Genomic DNA, 22,500 nt, shown 5'->3' with positions numbered 1-22,500 from the left:
ATGGGAACTGTCGTTATAACAAACTCAAATCACCCCTCATGGTTTTTTACATCAACCAATCAGAGCAGTCCACATACATATTTTTTCCAGACTCATATGAGGTCACTGTGAACTTTGACCTCTGAATCTAATCAGTTCATTTTGATTCCAACAGAATTTGAAGAAATTCCCTCGAGGTCTTTCTGAGATATCGTGTTCACGAGGATGAGACAAACAACCCGAAGACACTGAGACATAATGAAATAAACAGAGTCCTTTAACGGAGCCTGCTGCACTGCAGAGGACGACCATGTGACAGGTGCGTTACATACGTCCATCAGCGCAGCGTTGATGTAGTTGGAGCTCTCTCCGTCGATGGTGATGAGGAACGGCAGGCAGCGGTCCGGAGGCAACACGTCCATGCAGCGGTTCTTTTCGTGGTTTCTAGGCAACAGGGCGATGCTGCAGTCCTCCACCCGCAGCGTCGGTGTCACCATGTTCAGAGTCTGAGTACACACACACACACACACACACACACACACACACACACACACACACACGTCATATTAATCACGTCATTTACCATCAGTAAATCTACTTACAGTGAACAAACAGTTTATAATCAATACTTCGATCAATGATCAATTACCCTGAACTCCTCTTTGATCTGGCTGGAGTTTGTCTGAGGATCCAATCGGTTCATCTCATAATAAACCGACCGCAGCTGATTGGCTGGAATCGCTGTGTCGCCGCAGAGACACGCCTCCAAGATGGCGTCATGTATGAAGACGTACTGCTCCTGAGGACAGACAGGGGGCACTGTGTTCATGAGACGCTCCTCACACCCCTCCCTCCTGTCAGGTTTGATTGACAGGTTATACTGAATATGTGTGTGTTACCTCCGTCTGGACCATGTTGACTCTTCGGGCTCTCAGTTCTCTGACACAGTTGTAAATGTCGACCACACCCTCTCTCTCAGCCATGTCCAGCATGATGTCAATCACTATGAAACAACCTGTCCGCCCCGCCCCCGCACTGACACACACACACACACACACACACATGAAGATGTGTATATGAAGCAGCTTCAGTATCAATATGTGTCGGACGTTAAAGTGTGCGTACCTGCAGTGAACCACGGTGGGGCCAGCAGTGGGCGGAGTTTTGGCCTTGACACGTCGGATGAATCCCAGCAGGCCAGTGGCGTGAAGCGGTACGCCGTGATCGGGCCAACCGGTGAAATGAAATTGATGGATCTCCCTGATCTCTGCCACCCCCCTCTGAGAGAGAGAGAGAGAGAGAGAGAGAGAGAGAGTTTCACAGACCTCAGCAGCAGGGGGCGCCACATCCTGCCACATGACACTCAACTGAATGATGACATCGTCACCTCGTCAATACACAAAAGTAAAAGGTCAAAGTAAAGGTCATCAGCTGTATCGTCCAGGAGACAGAGGAGAGTACCGAAGTGTGTGTGTTAAAGTGTTTGTTAGAGTGTGTGTCTGGTCTCACCTTCTCCACAGCGAAGGTTCGGATCACGTACTCTGAAAGCAGCTGAGTCTCAATCAACGTCACCTTCATGTCGCCGTAGATCTCTGTGTCGTCAGGCCAGTACTTACAACACTTCACCTGCGAGCGCACACACACACACTTGTTTATTGATTTACAGGAAGGAATAAATTGAGTCGTTAATTAAACCGAACAAAAGCAGATGATATAAAAATCTCATTAGATGCTCCGCCCCCTCCCCTCCCTCATTAACAGCTTATTACTGCTGAGCTAATGACACTGTCACTACGGCAACCAACGAGGTGAACAGTAGAGAACCAGCGACAGAACAAATCAGGTTAAAGTGACAGAGAAATTCAGACAGAGATAATCAGCCTGATCTATCCCACAATCCCCGTCTGTGAATCTTCTGGAGAGCGGGAACAGATCCCAGGTGCCTTCTGGGTAATGAGAGTTGGGACAGGGAGCATGCTGCTAGCTGTGTGTGTGTGTGTGTGTCTGTGTGTCCGTGTGTGTGTGTGTGTGTGTGTCTGTGTGTCCGTGTGTGTGTGTGTGTGTGTGTGTGTGTCTGTGTGTCCGTGTGTGTGTGTGTGTGTGTGTGTCTGTGTGTCCGTGTGTGTGTGTGTGTCTGTGTGTCCGTGTGTGTGTGTGTGCGTGTGTGTCAGAGCAGAACGACTGGTCTCAGAGTGTTAAGTTTGTCCTGAAGGGGGCGATGCAGGTAAAGTGATGAACCACAGACGGTAAATAAAGACAGTGACATGGCTTTACTTCCTCCAGCAGATCCAGTGGATGGCGGTGTTGCAACAAATAAACCAAACAAAGAAGAAGAAGAACATTTCCTCCAGAAATGAAGCTACAATATCTCATCTGAGCAGTAGTGATCGTGGGGTGGAGCTGTGATATAGAGGTCCCGCCCACACACACTCTTGACCAATCCTGTGTCAGTGTCAGCTGTCAATCATGACGTCTGTTTTTACTGCAGCCAGACACCAGGGGGCGATAGAGACATTTTGGTTTGACTTTAGCAGCTGTCATGTCGTCCATCTTTATTTACAGTCTATTTTATACACAAACCATGATGTGTTACAGCACGTACGTGTGTTACTTTGAGTCCATGTGTAAAACTGTCATTTATGATGTCAACACATTTGTTATATTCTTTTTTCATTTATCGTGACATTCATATGTGAATTTGATGCTGTTAAATTAAAATATTTGTGATATACAGTAACTTCAGATGTGATATATATATATATATATCATGTACTTGTGATACACATCCTCCTTCAGCTGCAGCTTCATGTGAATATTCAAACCAGAAATAGCTGTACGTGATTCACTGGTGATGTTTTCAGGAATAAACTTTTAAACAAAGAGGAGACACGTGACAGATGCACTCTGGGACATGAAGTCCCAAACTTCATCAGAGAGGGAAAAACAACCAGATGGTCACAACAATCAGTGTGAGTGTGTGTGTGTGTGTGTGTGTGTGTGTGTGTGTACGACATACCCGCCCCACCTCCACGAGGTTGGTTACCATGACAATGGCAGCGGTGTTCTCCTGCCAAACCATCCGCCAGAAATCATACACCGTCTCCTGCATTGGACCTGAGGCACACACACACACACACACACACACACACAGTAAACATATTAGACAGCAGACGACACCGGAGCTGTACATGAATTATAATGACTGTTTTAATTAATTCAAATTAAGTGCACGTACACACACACACACAAACACAATGTTTTTAATCACTGTTGACAGTCTGTGTTTTGACGAGCTAATTAGTTCATGCTAATCCATTCCTGTCCTCAAGTGTTTTACAGCGAGAATCTGCTGCTAGCACACACACACACACACACACACACACCCACACACACACACACACACACACACCCACACACACCCACACACACACACACACACACACACACACACACACACACACACACACACACACTTCATATTCATGCTCACACACTGACATGTTTGTACAAACACTCAGGTTTATTCAGGAGGAGGATTTGTACCTGGAGAGCTGTGTGTGTGTGTGTGTGTGTGTGTGTGTGTGTGTGTAGATTATCACACATTTATTAAAGAGCTACTTTTAAAACTCAACCGTCTGATAAAAAGTAAAACATTTATAAAAGATAATAATAGAACAAATAAAACACTCTGAAATACATTCTACTGAACATGTTGTAGAACAGCTGATTTAAAAGTTTATATTAACATATTATTGATGATTCAGTCAAAATAAAAGCAGCTGAATTGACTGTGATCACTTCCTGTTTGCAGTGAGCTCAGTGACGAACAGACACTGAATCACTGTGATACTGAGGGAAACTTAAAAACATCCAGATTCTACATGAAGTTCTGTTCACTCTGACTTCTCACTGGATCAGTGGAGGATTGTTCTTCATGACATCATGATGATGTCATTCCCAGTCAGTGACACAGTCTTATGTGCGTATTGAATGAATCATATTAATATTTGTGGTGTATGAAGCTTGTGTTGTTGGAGTCAGAGTTGTAAAGTGTCTTCTTCTCTTCTTACCCTGGGTGGCGACATAGTGATTGGGTCTGTGGTATCCCTGAGTCAAGAGAAGAAGAACAAGATGAGGTCAGAGGTCAAACAGATGAGACCACATCAGTCTGTCACAGAATCTAAACCAGATTCAATATAAACCAGTATGTCCTCAGTATGATGGTATGAATCTGGAACTGGTCCTCACAACGACACAAACACACACACACTCACTGAGAGTCAGGAAGTTTGTTTACAGAGTCGACAGCAGCCAACCCTGACTGATGATGACCGTCGGCATGGAAACAGAGAGTGAGTGTGAGAGTGAGTGTGAGTGTGAGAGTGAGTGTGAGAGTGTGTGTGAGTGTGAGAGTGTGTGTGAGTGTGAGTGTGTGTGTGAGTGTGAGTGTGAGTGTGAGAGTGAGTGTGAGAGTGAGTGTGAGAGTGTGTGTGAGTGTGAGAGTGTGTGTGAGTGTGAGTGTGAGTGTGAGAGTGAGTGTGAGAGTGAGTGTGAGAGTGTGTGTGAGTGTGAGTGTGAGAGTGTGTGTGAGAGTGAGTGTGAGAGTGAGTGTGAGTGTGAGAGTGTGTGTGAGTGTGAGAGTGTGTGTGAGTGTGAGTGTGAGAGTGAGTGTGAGAGTGAGTGTGAGTGTGAGAGTGTGTGTGAGTGTGAGTGTGAGAGTGTGTGTGAGAGTGAGTGTGAGAGTGAGTGTGAGTGTGAGAGTGTGTGTGAGAGTGAGTGTGAGAGTGAGTGTGAGAGTGTGTGTGAGAGTGAGTGTGAGAGTGAGTGTGAGTGTGAGAGTGAGTGTGAGAGTGTGTGTGAGAGTGAGTGTGAGAGTGAGTGTGAGAGTGAGTGTGAGTGTGAGAGTGTGTGTGAGTGTGAGAGTGTGTGTGAGAGTGAGTGTGAGAGTGAGTGTGAGTGTGAGAGTGTGTGTGAGAGTGAGTGTGAGAGTGAGTGTGAGAGTGTGTGTGAGAGTGAGTGTGAGAGTGAGTGTGAGTGTGAGAGTGAGTGTGAGAGTGTGTGTGAGAGTGAGTGTGAGAGTGAGTGTGAGAGTGAGTGTGAGAGTGAGTGTGAGTGTGAGTGTGAGAGTGTGTGTGAGAGTGAGTGTGAGAGTGAGTGTGAGTGTGAGTGTGAGTGTGAGAGTGAGAGTGTGTGTGAGTGTGAGTGTGAGAGTGTGTGTGAGAGTGAGTGTGAGAGTGAGTGTGAGTGTGAGTGTGAGTGTGAGAGTGTGTGTGAGAGTGAGTGTGAGAGTGTGTGTGAGAGTGAGTGTGAGAGTGAGTGTGAGAGTGAGTGTGAGTGTGAGAGTGAGAGTGTGTGTGAGTGTGAGTGTGAGAGTGTGTGTGAGAGTGAGTGTGAGAGTGAGTGTGAGAGTGAGTGTGAGTGTGAGAGTGAGTGTGAGAGTGAGTGTGAGAGTGAGTGTGAGTGTGAGAGTGAGTGTGAGAGTGTGTGTGAGTGTGAGTGTGAGTGTGAGAGTGAGAGTGAGTGTGAGTGTGAGAGTGTGTGTGAGTGTGAGTGTGAGTGTGAGAGTGAGTGTGAGTGTGAGAGTGAGTGTGAGAGTGTGTGTGAGTGTGAGTGTGAGAGTGTGTGTGTGTGTGAGAGTGAGAGTGAGTGTGAGTGTGAGAGTGTGTGTGAGTGTGAGTGTGAGAGTGAGTGTGTGTGTGAGAGTGAGAGTGAGTGTGAGTGTGAGAGTGTGTGTGAGTGTGAGTGTGAGTGTGAGAGTGAGTGTGAGTGTGAGAGTGAGTGTGAGTGTGAGAGTGAGTGTGAGTGTGAGAGTGAGTGTGAGTGTGAGTGTGAGTGTGAGAGTGTGTGTTACTTACATCCACATAGTTAGCGTTGATGTAGTCGGACCCACTCTCTCCGTCCTGAGGCTGCAGACGAACACGAGAGTGATCGTCTAACACACACAAACACACACACACACACACCTGATTATTTTCTGCGCAATAAATAATCTAATAATAAATCAATGAACAGTTCATTAGACTCAACTAAACTAGCAACACGTACGTTCAAACATTATTTATCAAAATTAATGTGATTTAATAAACAATTTAATAATATTAAAACATGAAATTATGAAAGAAATGAGTTGAATAAAAACTTTAGTTGCTGCGTCACGTCGATAAATAATAAAATAGTGAAGAGAAACGAGCAGCAGGTTGTTAACACTGACGTCTGTCTGTCAAACATCTGATACACTGATGCTGCCACAGTGCCGCTGAGCCAGGCAGTAACTATCAGCCTCTGAACTTGGTTCAGGTCCAGGTGAAGGAACCTGTCAGGTACGTACAGGCGATGATGTTTCCATAACGGTTCTTCATGCGGTTCTCGTCCTTTTTGGCAGAATCCCAGGGAGCGGACTGTCCCTCAAAGAAGCTCTGCAGGAGACACAGGGACAAAGAGACGAGGAGACAGAGAGACGATGTGAAAACAGAACAGAAACTGAGTCGACTTGATGAATAATTCAGTGTTTGATTTTCTCTTCTCTCCCTGAACAAACACACAGACGATGGTTTTATGGTCAGAGCAGATGATTATGTCCAATTATGAGATGGAGCAGAGAGAAGCCAGAGACGTCTGAACTCACACTGACGATAACCAGACGATAACCAGATGATAACCTGAACCAGATCATAACCTGAACCAGATCATAACCTGAACCAGACGATAACCTGAACCACATGATAACCTGAACCAGATGATAACCTGAACCAGATGATAACCAGACGATAACCAGACGATAACCTGAACCAGACGATAACCAGACGATAACCTGAACCAGATGATAACCTGAACCACATGATAACCAGACGATAACCTGAACCAGATGATAACCAGAACCACATGATAACCAGACGATAACCTGAACCAGATCATAACCAGACGATAACCAGATGATAACCTGAACCAGACGATAACCTGAACCAGACGATAACCTGAACCAGACGATAACCAGACGATAACCTGAACCAGATGATAACCAGACGATAACCTGAACCAGATGATAACCAGACGATAACCTGAACCAGATCATAACCAGACGATAACCAGATGATAACCTGAACCAGACGATAACCTGAACCAGACGATAACCTGAACCAGACGATAACCAGACGATAACCTGAAACAGACGATAACCTGAACCAGACGATAACCTGAACCAGACGATAACCAGACGATAACCTGAACCAGATGATAACCTGAACCAGATGATAACCAGACGATAACCAGACGATAACCTGAACCAGACGATAACCTGAACCAGACGATAACCAGACAATAACCTGAACCAGATGATAACCGGATGATAACCTGAACCAGATGATAACCTGAACCAGACGATAACCTGAACCAGATGATAACCGGATGATAACCTGAACCAGATGATAACCTGAACCAGACGATAACCAGACGATAACCAGACGATAACCTGAACCAGATGATAACCAGACGATAACCTGAACCAGATGATAACCGGATGATAACCTGAACCACATGATAACCTGAACCAGATCATAACCTGAACCAGACGATAACCAGACGATAACCTGAACCAGATGATAACCGGATGATAACCTGAACCAGATGATAACCTGAACCAGATCATAACCTGAACCAGACGATAACCTGAACCAGATGATAACCGGATGATAACCTGAACCAGATGATAACCTGAACCAGATGATAACCAGACGATAACCTGAACCAGACGATAACCTGAACCAGATGATAACCTGAACCAGATGATAACCTGAACCAGATGATAACCAGATGATAACCTGAACCAGATGATAACCTGAACCAGATGATAACCTGAACCAGATGATAACCTGAACCAGATGATAACCAGATGATAACCAGATGATAACCAGATGATAACCTGAACCAGATGATAACCAGATGATAACCAGATGATAACCAGATGATAACCTGAACCAGATGATAACCTGAACCAGATGATAACCTGAACCAGATGATAACCAGATGATAACCAGATGATAACCAGATGATAACCTGAACCAGATGATAACCAGATGATAACCAGATGATAACCAGATGATAACCTGAACCAGATGATAACCAGATGATAACCAGATGATAACCAGAACCGGATGATAACCTGAACCAGATGATAACCAGAACCAGATGATAACCTGAACCAGATGATAACCAGATGATAACCTGAACCAGATGATAACCAGATGATAACCAGATGATAACCAGAACCGGATGATAACCTGAACCAGATGATAACCAGAACCAGATGATAACCTGAACCAGATGATAACCAGATGATAACCTGAACCAGACGATAACCTGAACCAGATGATAACCTGAACCAGATGATAACCAGATGATAACCAGACGATAACCTGAACCAGACGATAACCTGAACCAGATGATAACCAGATGATAACCAGATGATAACCAGACGATAACCTGAACCAGACGATAACCTGAACCAGATGATAACCAGATGATAACCAGACGATAACCTGAACCAGATGATAACCAGATGATAACCAGATGATAACCAGACGATAACCTGAACCAGATGATAACCAGATGATAACCAGATGATAACCTGAACCAGATGATAACCTGAACCAGACGATAACCTGAACCAGATGATAACCTGAACCAGATGATAACCAGACGATAACCTGAACCAGATGATAACCTGAACCAGATGATAACCAGATGATAACCAGATGATAACCTGAACCAGATGATAACCAGATGATAACCAGATGATAACCTGAACCAGACGATAACCAGATGACAACCAGATGATAACCTGAACCAGATGATAACCTGAACCAGATGATAACCTGAACCAGATGATAACCTGAACCAGATGATAACCAGATGATAACCTGAACCAGATGATAACCTGAACCAGATGATAACCTGAACCAGATGATAACCTGAACCAGATGATAACCAGATGATAACCTGAACCAGATGATAACCTGAACCAGATGATAACCTGAACCAGATGATAACCTGAACCAGATGATAACCAGATGATAACCAGACGATAACCTGAACCAGATGATAACCTGAACCAGATGATAACCTGAACCCGATGATAACCAGATGATAACCTGAACCAGATGATAACCAGACGATAACCTGAACCAGACGATAACCTGAACCAGATGATAACCTGAACCAGATGATAACCAGATGATAACCTGAACCAGATGATAACCTGAACCAGATGATAACCTGAACCAGATGATAACCTGAACCAGATGATAACCAGATGATAACCAGACGATAACCTGAACCAGATGATAACCTGAACCAGATGATAACCTGAACCAGATGATAACCAGATGATAACCTGAACCAGATGATAACCAGACGATAACCTGAACCAGATGATAACCTGAACCAGATGATAACCTGAACCAGATGATAACCAGACGATAACCTGAACCAGACGATAACCTGAACCAGATGATAACCAGACGATAACCTGAACCAGACGATAACCTGAACCAGATGATAACCAGACGATAACCTGAACCAGACGATAACCAGATGATAACCTGAACCAGATGATAACCTGAACCAGATGATAACCAGATGATAACCTGAACCAGATGATAACCTGAAAAAGGTGATAACCAGATGATAACCAGAACCAGATGATAACCTGAACCAGATGATAACCTGAACCAGATGATAACCAGACGATAACCTGAACCAGATGATAACCAGATGATAACCTGAACCAGATGATAACCTGAACCAGATGATAACCTGAACCAGATGATAACCAGAACCAGATGATAACCAGAACCAGATGATAACCAGAACCAGATGATAACCTGAACCAGATGATAACCAGATGATAACCAGATGATAACCTGAACCAGATGATAACCAGATGATAACCTGAACCAGATGATAACCTGAACCAGATGATAACCTGAACCAGATGATAACCAGATGATAACCAGATGATAACCTGAACCAGACGATAACCTGAACCAGATGATAACCTGAACCAGACGATAACCAGACGATAACCTGAACCAGATGATAACCTGAACCAGACGATAACCAGACGATAACCTGAACCAGATGATAACCAGATGATAACCTGAACCAGACGATAACCTGAACCAGATGATAACCAGATGATAACCTGAACCAGATGATAACCTGAACCAGATGATAACCTGAACCAGACGATAACCAGACGATAACCTGAACCAGATGATAACCAGATGATAACCTGAACCAGATGATAACCTGAACCAGATGATAACCAGATGATAACCTGAACCAGATGATAACCTGAACCAGATGATAACCAGATGATAACCTGAACCAGACGATAACCTGAACCAGATGATAACCAGATGATAACCAGATGATAACCAGATGATAACCAGATGATAACCTGAACCAGATGATAACCAGAGATTCATTCAGATTGAAACACGTCTGCTCTGAATCCTTCTCTAAAAACAGACAAACTGGACATTCTTCTGAAACTGTCACACACACTTTGATCCACAGCAGGTTTCATACGTCGCTCATTAAACTGCCTGCAGCCTTTTGTGTGTGTGTGTGTGTGTGTGTGTGTGTGTGTGTGTGTGTGTGTGTGTGTGTGTGTGTGTGTGTGTGTGTGTGTGTGTGTGTGTGACAGCAGTCTAACAGCTCCAGACATCCATCAAACCACACACATACACTTACACACACACATACACTTACACACACACACACACACACACACACACACACACACACACAGTTTGACATGATTGACAGCAGGGAACAAAGGGAGGGAAAAAATAAAAAAAGAATTGAAATAATGACTGCTGACGGGGTGCGTGTGTGTGTGTGTGTGTGTGTGTGTGTGTGTGTGTGTGTGTGTGTGTGTGTGTGCATCACAGACTGTAATTAAAGATCGACAAAATGACAGAAAAAGTGAAACCAAAAGGTCTCTATCGCCCCCTGGTGGCTGGCTACAGTATAGGTCATAACCCTCCTCCATGTTAGCAGATGGGACCAAACTAAAAAAATCAAAGTACACGTTAAATAAATGTTTGTCAAATATGTTTCTGTCATTTCAGGTCGTTCTCATCTCACTGATGTTTCTTCAAGTGTTTCTGATCAGTTTGGTTTGAATTAGTTTATTTGATGATATAAAATGTATTTACAGTCTGTGTGTGTCTGTCTGTGTGTGTGTTGTGTCTATGTGTGTGTTGTGTCTTACCTCGTTGAGCTGTCCAGTCACATTAGTTATTAAAGGAGCAGCATGAGGGATCAGGAGACAACAGTCAGTTTAAACATCGTGATCGAAGCTGCTGGATCAGAGTTTGGTTCATGATCAAACTAAATGAAACAGAGTCTTTACGACTGTTCCCAGTTCCCTTCAGACCACGTACAAGGTTCTGTGGTCAGACTGGAACTCAGGATCCTGAATCACACTGTTCCCAGTTCCCTTCAGGCCACGTACAAGGTTCTGTGGTCAGACTGGAACTCAGGATCCTGAATCACACTGTTCCCAGTTCCCTTCAGACCACGTACAAGGTTCTGTGGTCAGACTGGAACTCAGGATCCTGAATCACACTGTTCCCAGTTCCCTTCAGGCCACGTACAAGGTTCTGTGGTCAGACTGGAACTCAGGATCCTGAATCACACTGTTCCCAGTTCCCTTCAGACCACGTACAAGGTTCTGTGGTCAGACTGGAACTCAGGATCCTGAATCACACTGTTCCCAGTTCCCTTCAGACCACGTACAAGGTTCTGTGGTCAGACTGGAACTCAGGATCCTGAATCACACTGTTCCCAGTTCCCTTCAGACCACGTACAAGGTTCTGTGGTCAGACTGGAACTCAGGATCCTGAATCACACTGTTCCCAGTTCCCTTCAGACCACGTACAAGGTTCTGTGGTCAGACTGGAACTCAGGATCCTGAATCACACTGTTCCCAGTTCCCTTCAGACCACGTACAAGGTTCTGTGGTCAGACTGGAAGTCAGGATCCTGAATCACACTGTTCCCAGTTCCCTTCAGACCACGTACAAGGATCTGTGGTCAGACTGGAAGTCAGGATCCTGAATCACACTGTTCCCAGTTCCCTTCAGACCACGTACAAGGTTCTGTGGTCAGACTGGAAGTCAGGATCCTGAATCACACTGTTTCCAGTTCCCTTCAGACCACGTACAAGGTTCTGTGGTCAGACTGGAACTCAGGATCCTGAATCACACTGTTCCCAGTTCCCTTCAGGCCACGTACAAGGTTCTGTGGTCAGACTGGAACTCAGGATCCTGAATCACACTGTTCCCAGTTCCCTTCAGGCCACGTACAAGGTTCTGTGGTCAGACTGGAACTCAGGATCCTGAATCACACTGTTCCCAGTTCCCTTCAGGCCACGTACAAGGTTCTGTGGTCAGACTGGAAGTCAGGATCCTGAATCACACTGTTCCCAGTTCCCTTCAGACCACGTACAAGGTTCTGTGGTCAGACTGGAACTCAGGATCCTGAATCACACTGTTCCCAGTTCCCTTCAGACCACGTACAAGGTTCTGTGGTCAGACTGGAAGTCAGGATCCTGAATCACACTGTTCCCAGTTCCCTTCAGGCCACGTACAAGGTTCTGTGGTCAGACTGGAACTCAGGATCCTGAATCACACTGTTCCCAGTTCCCTTCAGGCCACGTACAAGGTTCTGTGGTCAGACTGGAACTCAGGATCCTGAATCACACTGTTCCCAGTTCCCTTCAGGCCACGTACAAGGTTCTGTGGTCAGACTGGAACTCAGGATCCTGAATCACACTGTTCCCAGTTCCCTTCAGGCCACGTACAAGGTTCTGTGGTCAGACTGGAACTCAGGATCCTGAATCACACTGTTCCCAGTTCCCTTCAGGCCACGTACAAGGTTCTGTGGTCAGACTGGAACTCAGGATCCTGAATCACACTGTTCCCAGTTCCCTTCAGACCACGTACAAGGTTCTGTGGTCAGACTGGAACTCAGGATCCTGAATCACACTGTTCCCAGTTCCCTTCAGGCCACGTACAAGGTTCTGTGGTCAGACTGGAAGTCAGGATCCTGAATCACACTGTTCCCAGTTCCCTTCAGGCCACGTACAAGGTTCTGTGGTCAGACTGGAACTCAGGATCCTGAATCACACTGTTCCCAGTTCCCTTCAGACCACGTACAAGGTTCTGTGGTCAGACTGGAACTCAGAATCCTGAATCACACTGTTCCCAGTTCCCTTCAGGCCACGTACAAGGTTCTGTGGTCAGACTGGAACTCAGGATCCTGAATCACACTGTTCCCAGTTCCCTTCAGACCACGTACAAGGTTCTGTGGTCAGACTGGAAGTCAGGATCCTGAATCACACTGTTCCCAGTTCCCTTCAGGCCACGTACAAGGTTCTGTGGTCAGACTGGAACTCAGGATCCTGAATCACACTGTTCCCAGTTCCCTTCAGGCCACGTACAAGGTTCTGTGGTCAGACTGGAAGTCAGGATCCTGAATCACACTGTTCCCAGTTCCCTTCAGGCAGACGTTACAGAGTGTAGAACCCACCAAGCTCTCATTCATCCCAACGTCTGTCACTCCATCAGTCGTGTGATACAGTGATATGTCCTTGTGTACTGTTGTTGTTGTTGTTTGTTACACAATGTACTGTTCTGCAGACAAATTTCCCTACGAGACAATAAAGTATATTTGATTTGATTTGTTTCCAATTAATATTCATTCTGTTCAAATCAATGATGATCAATTATCAATCTTCCTGATCTGAGCTGCTCTCAAAACAATAAGGAACCAGATTCAGTGAGTTATTAGAACAAAGTGTGAGTCTGAGTGACTGATGACATTTAGTTATTGATCAGAAAGAGGATCAAAGATCACATGAACAAGATAATTAACATTCAACTCTTTAAATACAAAATAAAACATCTTTAAAAAGTATTAATAATTCATCTTGTTTTATAAAAACTACTGAGTGTCCTCACAACTACAGAAAGACAAACATGTGTGTTAGTGAGAGTGTGTGCTCAGTATGTTTAATGGATTAGCCCTGAGGGCAGACACACACAGACACACACACAGACTCACACAGACTCACACAGACTCACACAGACTCACACAGACACACACAGACTCACACAGACTCACACAGACTCACACAGACACACACAGACACACACACACACAGACACACACAGACACACACAGACACAAACAGACACACACAGACTCACACAGACTCACACAGAAACACACAGACCCACACAGACACAAACAGACACACACGGACTCACACAGACACAAACAGACTCACAGACACACACAGAAACACACAGACACACAGACTCACACAGACACACACAGACACACAGACTCACACAGACACACAGACTCACACAGACACACACAGACACACAGACTCACACAGACACACACAGACTCACACAGACACACACAGAAGCACACAGACACACACAGACACACACAGACTCACACAGACACACACAGACACACACAGACACACACAGACACACAGACTCACACAGACACACACAGACACACACAGACACACACAGACACACAGACTCACACAGACACACACAGACTCACACAGACACACACAGAAGCACACAGACACACACAGACACACACAGACTCACACAGACACACACAGACACACACAGACTCACACAGACACACACAGACACAAACAGACACACACAGACACAAACAGACACACACAGACACACACAAACACAGACACACACAGACACACACAGACACAAACAGACACACACAGACTCACACAGAAACACACAGACCCACACAGACACAAACAGACACACACGGACTCACACAGACACACACAGACACAAACAGACTCACAGACACACAGACTCACACAGACACACACAGACACAAACAGACTCACAGACACACACAGAAACACACAGACACACAGACTCACACAGACACACACAGACACACAGACTCACACAGACACACAGACTCACCCTGACACACACAGACACAAACAGACACACACAGACACACACAGACTCACACAGACACACACAGACACAAACAGACACACACAGACACACAGACTCACACAGACACACACAGACACACACAGACACACAGACTCACATAGACACACACAGACACACACAGACACACACAGACACACACAGAATCACACACACACACACACACATACACACAGATACATTATAGATCTTCCTCCGAGCTAATGGGCCAAAACAGTGAATGGTTTGTGTATGTATGTGTGTGTGTGTGTGTGGCTGTGTGGGTGGGTGTGTGTACAGGTAAGTACGATCCATTAGTAACTTTCTCGTGATAACAATGGGTAAACGTGGAGCACACACACACACACACACACACACACACACACACACACACACTGGTATGTTTACTAACTATTATCTTATTAATCTTTTGATGAGTTCGTCATATCAGTCAATTGATTCCGTGGTGAAGTGATGACATCATTATACTAAACTTTCATCGATTCAATAACAACTGACCAACTAAGATGTGGGGTTGCCATGGCAACCACCTCCAACAGAGACACATTTTGGTTTGGTTTGTTGTTTATACAATAACACTGATCACAGGCAATGTATGGCAACTATCTCCCCTAGCAACCACTCCCCTAGCAACCAGTGCAGGTAACAACCACGCAGCTGTGCAATGGAGAGAGAGTTTAACTGTTGACAACAGTGTGAGTTGTGTATCTCATCAATGACTTTCTGGTTTAATGAAACAAGCTTTCCTTTAACAAAAAAGTAAATCCGTCACTTCGTAGCTCCACCCCCTCAATTTAAAATGATAAAACGTTCAAATGTTTAAACGTAACAATGTTAAAATGAAAAAAATCTAAATTGTAAAAACGTTAACGTGTTATTACGTTGAAAAGTTAAAATGTTAAATGAGAACATGGTAAAATGGCGTGTTGTGTGTCTGTGTGTCGTCCTCACCTCGTACTCCTCCTTGAAGCCGTAACCTTCAGCACACTTCATCTGTGTGATGTGCTGCAGCAGGTCGGCCACTCGGATGGCGGGGTGCAGCTGACCCGTCTGATAGGGCGGAGCCTCGCGCTCGGACTCTCTCTGTTTGTAGTGAGACTGGACGAGGCTGCTGGTTTCACTGGTCATCGTATGACTGTCGTCTGGAGGGCAGAGGAGATGGATTCAAATTAAAGCTGCGGTCGAACGATAACTCAGATCTGTGACACGACGAAATGATGAATGTTGTCACATGACATCAAATCGTGGTTCTGACTGGACCAGACTGAAGCCGGTCAGAGTCGCTCAGATCAACGTTATAATAAACAGCTGATTAAAATCACATAGTGTTTTTAAAGTCTGCTGTTACAAACTGTTGACGCTGACCTCTGACCTCTGAGCAACCTCTGTCTGACCTCTGCGTATTTACCCTGAATGTTCTCTAACAACGGTCATCAAAGTTATTAAAAATTAAAGCTGAAGCAGATTCATGTGGGATGTGAAATGTTGACAATCACATTAGCTCCTTAGACGGACTGAGAGAATAATCTGATTGGTTCAAGAGGAGGTCATGTGACACCTGCTCAGATTACAAAGAAAAGTTTCTACGATTATTTTATGAAAAGACCATCACTCTTTTCTTACAACGCGTTAGCATGTGAGCAGATTAGCATGTGGAACGTAAGATCTCATCTGATTTGTGGTAAACAAAAAGGATCAATGAAACAACAAATCCTGATTCATGGCTACCATGTTGTTACCACAGCAACACACATAAATGGCACAAATATCGCACGACGTCAAATCACATGACTGGGGAGAGGATGGTGATTGGTGGTTGTTCCTTTTCACACTGCTGCTGAAACTATTGACCACAAATCAATAATCTGACCTCAACCCTGATTTATTATAAGAGACGGATTAGGTCCAGGTCTAGATCCAGTACTGGACTGATCAAGTACTGGTGAGTACTGGGTGAGTACTGCATCCTGATCCAGTAAAGGACTTATTGAAAATTGGTGAGTATTGGTGAGTACTGGTTGAGTACTGGTCCAGATCCAGTACCGGACTGATTGAGTATTGGTGAGTACTGGTTGAGTAACTGGTCCGGTTGAGGTCCAGGTTCTTGGAGCTGCAGTGTGAAAAGAGCAGAGTTCAGAGTCCTGGAACAGAACATACCGGTTCGACCAATGAAAAACCGCCCAGGACTCTGACAGGAACATTTCAACAAGTCGGCAGATACACCTTCCACTACGCTCTCTATCTCTGTTCTTATTGGCTCGCCTGTGGGCTGACTGACCAATCAGAAACTCAAACAGCCCAACCAATCAGGAGATGGGCGATGTGGTGATTTATGATTGGATAGATGACAGAACCACTACAACAAAAATAGCAACCAATCAGAGAAGGAGAGATGGACAGAGCTGAAACCTGACTGGTCTGCAGTGAAATGGTGGGAGGAGTTGGGGATTGAGATGTTACAATTTCACAAAAAAATGTTATCACAGCGGGTGGTGGGTGTGGCTTAATGTGCAGCAGTGACCCCCCCAACATGACCCCCCCCCCTTAGCCCCAAATGTAACCACTTACCATTAATGGGCACTTTACACAGAAAGATACAAGAGAAGAAGAAGAGAGAGGAGACAGGGTATAAGCAACAACTTTAGCTTTAGCCTAGCTGACCTAGTGCTAACACACAGCTAGCATGAATTAAACAGAAACCTTGCTCCTAGCACTATAGTAGCTATTTTGTGAGAGCTAGCCACTAACAAGAAGTGCCTATGCTAACCTGGCTAACCTTTGCTAACAGTAGGACCTATAGCCTCGGCTAACGTCAGACCCTGAAGCCTGAGGAGAGAGAAGAAACAAGAATTTATCGAACAGTTTTCTTTTAGCTTTTCCCTTCAACAGTAAACTAACCTAGCCGACCCTTTAGCACCCGAGTTTAGCCTAAACTGGATAAACAGAGATGTGATTAAAAGGTCACAGCTGCAAAGTGAGATTTGAAATTTGTATTTTTTTCTCCGAGGAAAAACAAAGAATGAGAGCGTGAGGGTTAGTTATGTACATGATGTAAAGTCTTGGTGCAGATTAGCTTCACTGGGTTGAGTCAAATAAACGTGTCATTAATATGCATCTAAATTGTTGTAATAAAATGTAACAAGTTCCGGATTCAGTTCAGTCTGAGGTTTGATGTAAACTGGTTCAGGACAGAACCTGGTTTCAGTTTAAATGGTAAAGTCATCGTGTCGCATTCACTTTACATTTTTGAACCAAAACCACCATCGTTTAAAAAAAGCTAGTTAGCATTAATTCATTAGCTTTAGCTGCTAAAACTTACATTTTCACATTGACTTTGAAAATGTCATTATATGGATTAAAAACAATTAACGCAGAATCACATTTCTCTATGTTTTCTGTCACAAACGTAAATACATTTAGTTCAGCCTGTAATATATAATCGTTTATATAATATATATTGTATAATCTTATTTTATATCATCTTATTCACAAAGTGCTCATCTTTGCTCCTAACACAGTATGAACTCTTTACGCTGATGATTGTGTTTTTTTGATTTGTTTCTTGCTCATAAGATAAAATCTATAAATCCTCAAACATCTGAGAATCCCAACCAGACGTCCAGATGTGGACAGACGGGTAACCCCACCTCTGACTGACTCCTTTTATTCTTTTCTTTTTCTTTACTGTTTTCCTCCCCCCCGTCCACGTGGCCGTGTTGTGTCCATGCAGAGGTTGGAGGTCAGAGACAGACGTGACGTCAACACGACACGCAGGAATGTTGTGGATGCAGGGATGGAGTGAAGCCCACCGTCGTTTCAAGAAATAAAAAACAGGTAAATAACTAAAATAAAATAAAAGACTGAACTTATTTCACTTAATCAATCTAACGTTTCCAAACGAGAAGCAAATGGATAAATTAATTGATTAATAAAAGATGAGAAATAAAAACAAAAAAAGTAAAAGTAAAGTAATAGAAAATAAACACAATCAATCTGAAAATAAAAAGTTTATACAAACAAAAAGCCCCAAAAACTAAATGAAACTTCCTAACGTTAAATTAAAATTACATAATTTCATGATGAAGGAAAATCTTCAAAAATCAAAAACCCAAAGAACAAAAAGCAGCCGGACGAGAAGCAAGCAGGGATGGATGGAAGCCAGAATATCACTCTCTCTTTCTCTCTCTTCTCATTCTCTCCATCCTCATCTCTGCCCTTTCACCTGTCTCTCTCTTCTCTGTCTGGCCTGTCTGTCTCTATGTCTACCTGTGCAGGTACGATTGTCTGTCCTACAGAGGAAAGAAAGGAAATGTGTCTCACCCAGAATGGCCGTCGGTACGAAGGGATCTGCCGTCAGGACACGTCAGCAGCAGACAGACAGGTAGACAGACAGGTGGACAGACAGGTAGACACAGACAGGTGGACAGACAGGTGGACAGACAGGTAGACAGACAGGTAGACACAGACAGGTGGACACAGACAGGTGGACACAGACAGATGGACACAGACAGATGGACAGACAGATAGACACAGACAGATGGACAGACAGATAGACACAGACAGGTGGACACAGACAGGTGGACACAGACAGATGGACACAGACAGATGGACAGACAGATAGACACAGACAGATGGACAAAGACAGGTAGACACAGACAGGTGGACAGAGACAGGTGGACACAGACAGGTGGACACAGACAGATGGACACAGACAGATGGACAGACAGGTGGACACAGACAGGTGGACACAGACAGATAGACACAGACAGGTGGACAGAGACAGGTGGACACACAGACAGATGGAGAGAGACAAGTGGACACAGACAGATGGAGAGAGACAGGTGGACACAGACAGGTAGACACCGACAGGTGGACAGAGACAGGTGGACACAGACAGATAGACACAGACAGATGGAGAGAGACAGGTGGACACAGACAGATAGACACAGACAGGTGGACAGACAGGACAGAAGGAAAAGAAGAGAAAAGAAGAAGAAGGAGAAGTCAGCTCTCTACATCTGAAGTCTGCAGTGTTGGGCGGACAGAGGACGAGCGAAGCCAGGTGAGGACAGGGTTAGAGGACAGTGCACCCACCTCCCCAGTCAGCAGCACTCGGCCCAGCTCTGGCCCAGTGTCAGTAGCTGGAGTCAGACCAGTATACCGACTGATCATGGCCCCACCTTTGATTGATCAGTTGACAACATCTGGTTCCCAGCAGCGACCAGCTGTGACGTGAATCACACTTTCTGACAGAATGATGTGTCTTTAAAGCGCCAACACATCAGCTGAACCAGCAGAGAAGTAGAACCACCATCCTGTGGTTGTATGTCTCCACCAATCACAGCAGTTTCTGTCCCTTCACAAGTTCCTGACATATTACAGTCACAATAAAACAGGTCACAGTGACCTTTGACCTTTGACCACCTAAATTCTAATCAGTTCATCTGTGAGTCTAAGTGAACATTTGTACCAAATATGTAGAAATTCCCTCAATGTGCTCTTAAGATATCGTCTTTACAAGGACAGGATGGACAACCTGAAAACATAATGCTTCTGGCCACTAGGTGTCGCAAACGCAGAGACATAACCTTATTATGTTCATGTTCACCCTGAGTCAGACTTTCAAAATAAAAGCAGCTGCAGCAGTTACCTGGGTAGTAGGAGTTGGGGACGGAGGTGCTGATGGTGTTTGACTTCAGGGTGAAGGAGGACGGAGACGAAACAGCTGCAAACAACACATCAGAACCTTCATTTGTATTCTTAAATCAATTTATCAATATATTTATTAAATCTATTTATTTTATTGATTATTGAAACTGTTTTGAAAATAATTTGAGTGTTTTTTAGAAACGAAAAAAGGTTTTTCTTTTTCATAAACGATGGATAAGTGTTTATCTCTTTTAAACCTGAGATGAACATGCAGGGAGATAAAGGAGAAGATGGGATGAGAGAGGAGGAGAAGGTGCAGCAGGAGCTGAGAGGAGGTGACAGCCTGAGGGAAGGTCGACTCCTCCGTCCTCTCCTCCTCCACCATCCCTCCATCAGCTCTCTGCCCTCCGGCTGTCTCTCTGACAGTCCGTCACTCCGTGATAAAAGAGTGGCTCATCCCTCCTCCAGTCACTCGTCCCTTCATCACTCCATCTCTCTCACTTTGAATATCAACGTCTGAACGTGGAGGAAGAGGTTATTCATTTATCACTGTTTACAGACAGACAGGTTCACAGAGAGACAGACAGACAGGTGAAGAGACAGATTCACCCGTCTGTCTGTCTGTCTCTCTGTGAACCTGTCTGTCTATCTCTCTGTGAACCTGTCTGTCTCTTTGTGTGTTGGACAGGAGGACGTCTCTTTTCGTCTTCGTTTCTCTTTCTTTCTTTGTCTCAGAAATCCTGATTATTATTATTGTTGTTTTTCTTTTGTCTCATCGTTCTTTTCTTTTCTTTTGTCTTGATTCCTTTTGATTTTCTCTTCTTTTCTCTCGCTCATCTTCTTTTGTTGTTTTCTTTCAACTCATCACTTTCATCATTTCTGTTTAAACCTCATCTCATCTGACTTCATTTCTTTCCTCTTGGGTCTAATCAGCTTCTCTTGTTTCATTCTGTCTCTTTTCTTTCTTCTCTTTTCTCAGTTCTTATTTAATCTCGTCTCACTTAAGCTGCTGGAAACTAAAGGCTTCAACTTTTTTTTAAACGTCTGAGGCCACAGACATAATAAATAATAAATAAACCGAAACCACTCACTGAATACGACTGTGGAACTCTCGCGTGATTAAACGTGACTTCAGAAGAAAAACAAACATGGAGGAGGAGCCATGTCATGTGAAAAAACAAGATGGATGAAGTCATGGCTCAGAAGGCGTTAGAAAACATTTTGCAGCGCTGATGTTGGTGAGTTGAAAGTGTGTTGTTTTTTTGTCACAGCTTTACAAATACGCATCATCCGGCTGGTGACGCCCAGAATCAGTAGCAGTAAGATTATTTTGTAAACTCACGCTTCAGGATTATTTGGGCAGATGATCGGCACAGAGTGAACGTGGTAACGCCCCTGAGGTTATCAGACAAATGTAAGCTCAGCCCGGTTCCCCTCCAGCGAGCAGCAGCATTTAATAAACCACATTCCAGGTTTGTGTGTAGTTATTTTTTTTTTTAGAGCGTGTGATGAGTATATTTGATGTGTATTTGATGTGTGTACTCACTGCGTCCATTCAGTGTGTGTGAGTGTGTGTCCACCATGGTTGTGTGTTGGGAGTTGTTGACCATCAGAGTCATTTCCTGTCTGGAGCTCAGAGTTTCCTTCCTCTTCTTCGCCAACTTCCTGTCAAGACAAAGAAACACGACACAGTCAGACACCTGCAGGTCACCTCTGAGGGACCTGAAGGACCTGAAGAACCTGAGGAACCTGAGGAACCTGAAGGACCAGAGGAACTAGAG

General features: G+C 44.4%; 1 protein-coding gene across 15 annotated transcripts in view; it reads right to left on the bottom strand.

Annotated features, from left to right (window-relative positions):
• Window positions 1-22,500, bottom strand: part of LOC117753902 (receptor-type tyrosine-protein phosphatase mu-like) — a 96,664-nt gene that overhangs the window by 4,613 nt on the left and 69,551 nt on the right. For 4 of the 15 annotated variants that reach the window (XM_034572404.1, XM_034572410.1, XM_034572419.1 and 1 more), the window contains 14 exons: window positions 22,266-22,384; window positions 20,721-20,795; window positions 19,391-19,417; window positions 17,639-17,650; window positions 16,022-16,212; window positions 6,308-6,395; window positions 5,835-5,911; window positions 4,050-4,086; window positions 2,996-3,093; window positions 1,489-1,605; window positions 1,105-1,259; window positions 879-1,014; window positions 629-778; window positions 312-485 (listed from right to left, as the gene is read on the bottom strand). In XM_034572404.1, the coding sequence (XP_034428295.1) occupies window positions 312-485; window positions 629-778; window positions 879-1,014; window positions 1,105-1,259; window positions 1,489-1,605; window positions 2,996-3,093; window positions 4,050-4,086; window positions 5,835-5,911; window positions 6,308-6,395; window positions 16,022-16,212; window positions 17,639-17,650; window positions 19,391-19,417; window positions 20,721-20,795; window positions 22,266-22,384 (1,456 nt within the window). Of the gene's footprint in view, window positions 1-311; window positions 486-628; window positions 779-878; window positions 1,015-1,104; window positions 1,260-1,488; window positions 1,606-2,995; window positions 3,094-4,049; window positions 4,087-5,834; window positions 5,912-6,307; window positions 6,396-11,254; window positions 11,264-16,021; window positions 16,213-17,638; window positions 17,651-19,390; window positions 19,418-20,720; window positions 20,796-22,265; window positions 22,385-22,500 lie in introns of all 15 variants that reach the window. The other 11 variants (XM_034572403.1, XM_034572408.1, XM_034572413.1 and 8 more) reach the window with 5 other exon arrangements.

The sequence above is a fragment of the Hippoglossus hippoglossus genome, chromosome 20 (genome assembly GCF_009819705.1).
Source record: "Hippoglossus hippoglossus isolate fHipHip1 chromosome 20, fHipHip1.pri, whole genome shotgun sequence".
In the NCBI taxonomy this organism is placed as follows: Eukaryota; Metazoa; Chordata; class Actinopteri; order Pleuronectiformes; family Pleuronectidae; genus Hippoglossus; species Hippoglossus hippoglossus.
Note: the sequence above shows the minus strand (reverse complement) of the source record. Positions and strands in the feature narration are given on the sequence as shown.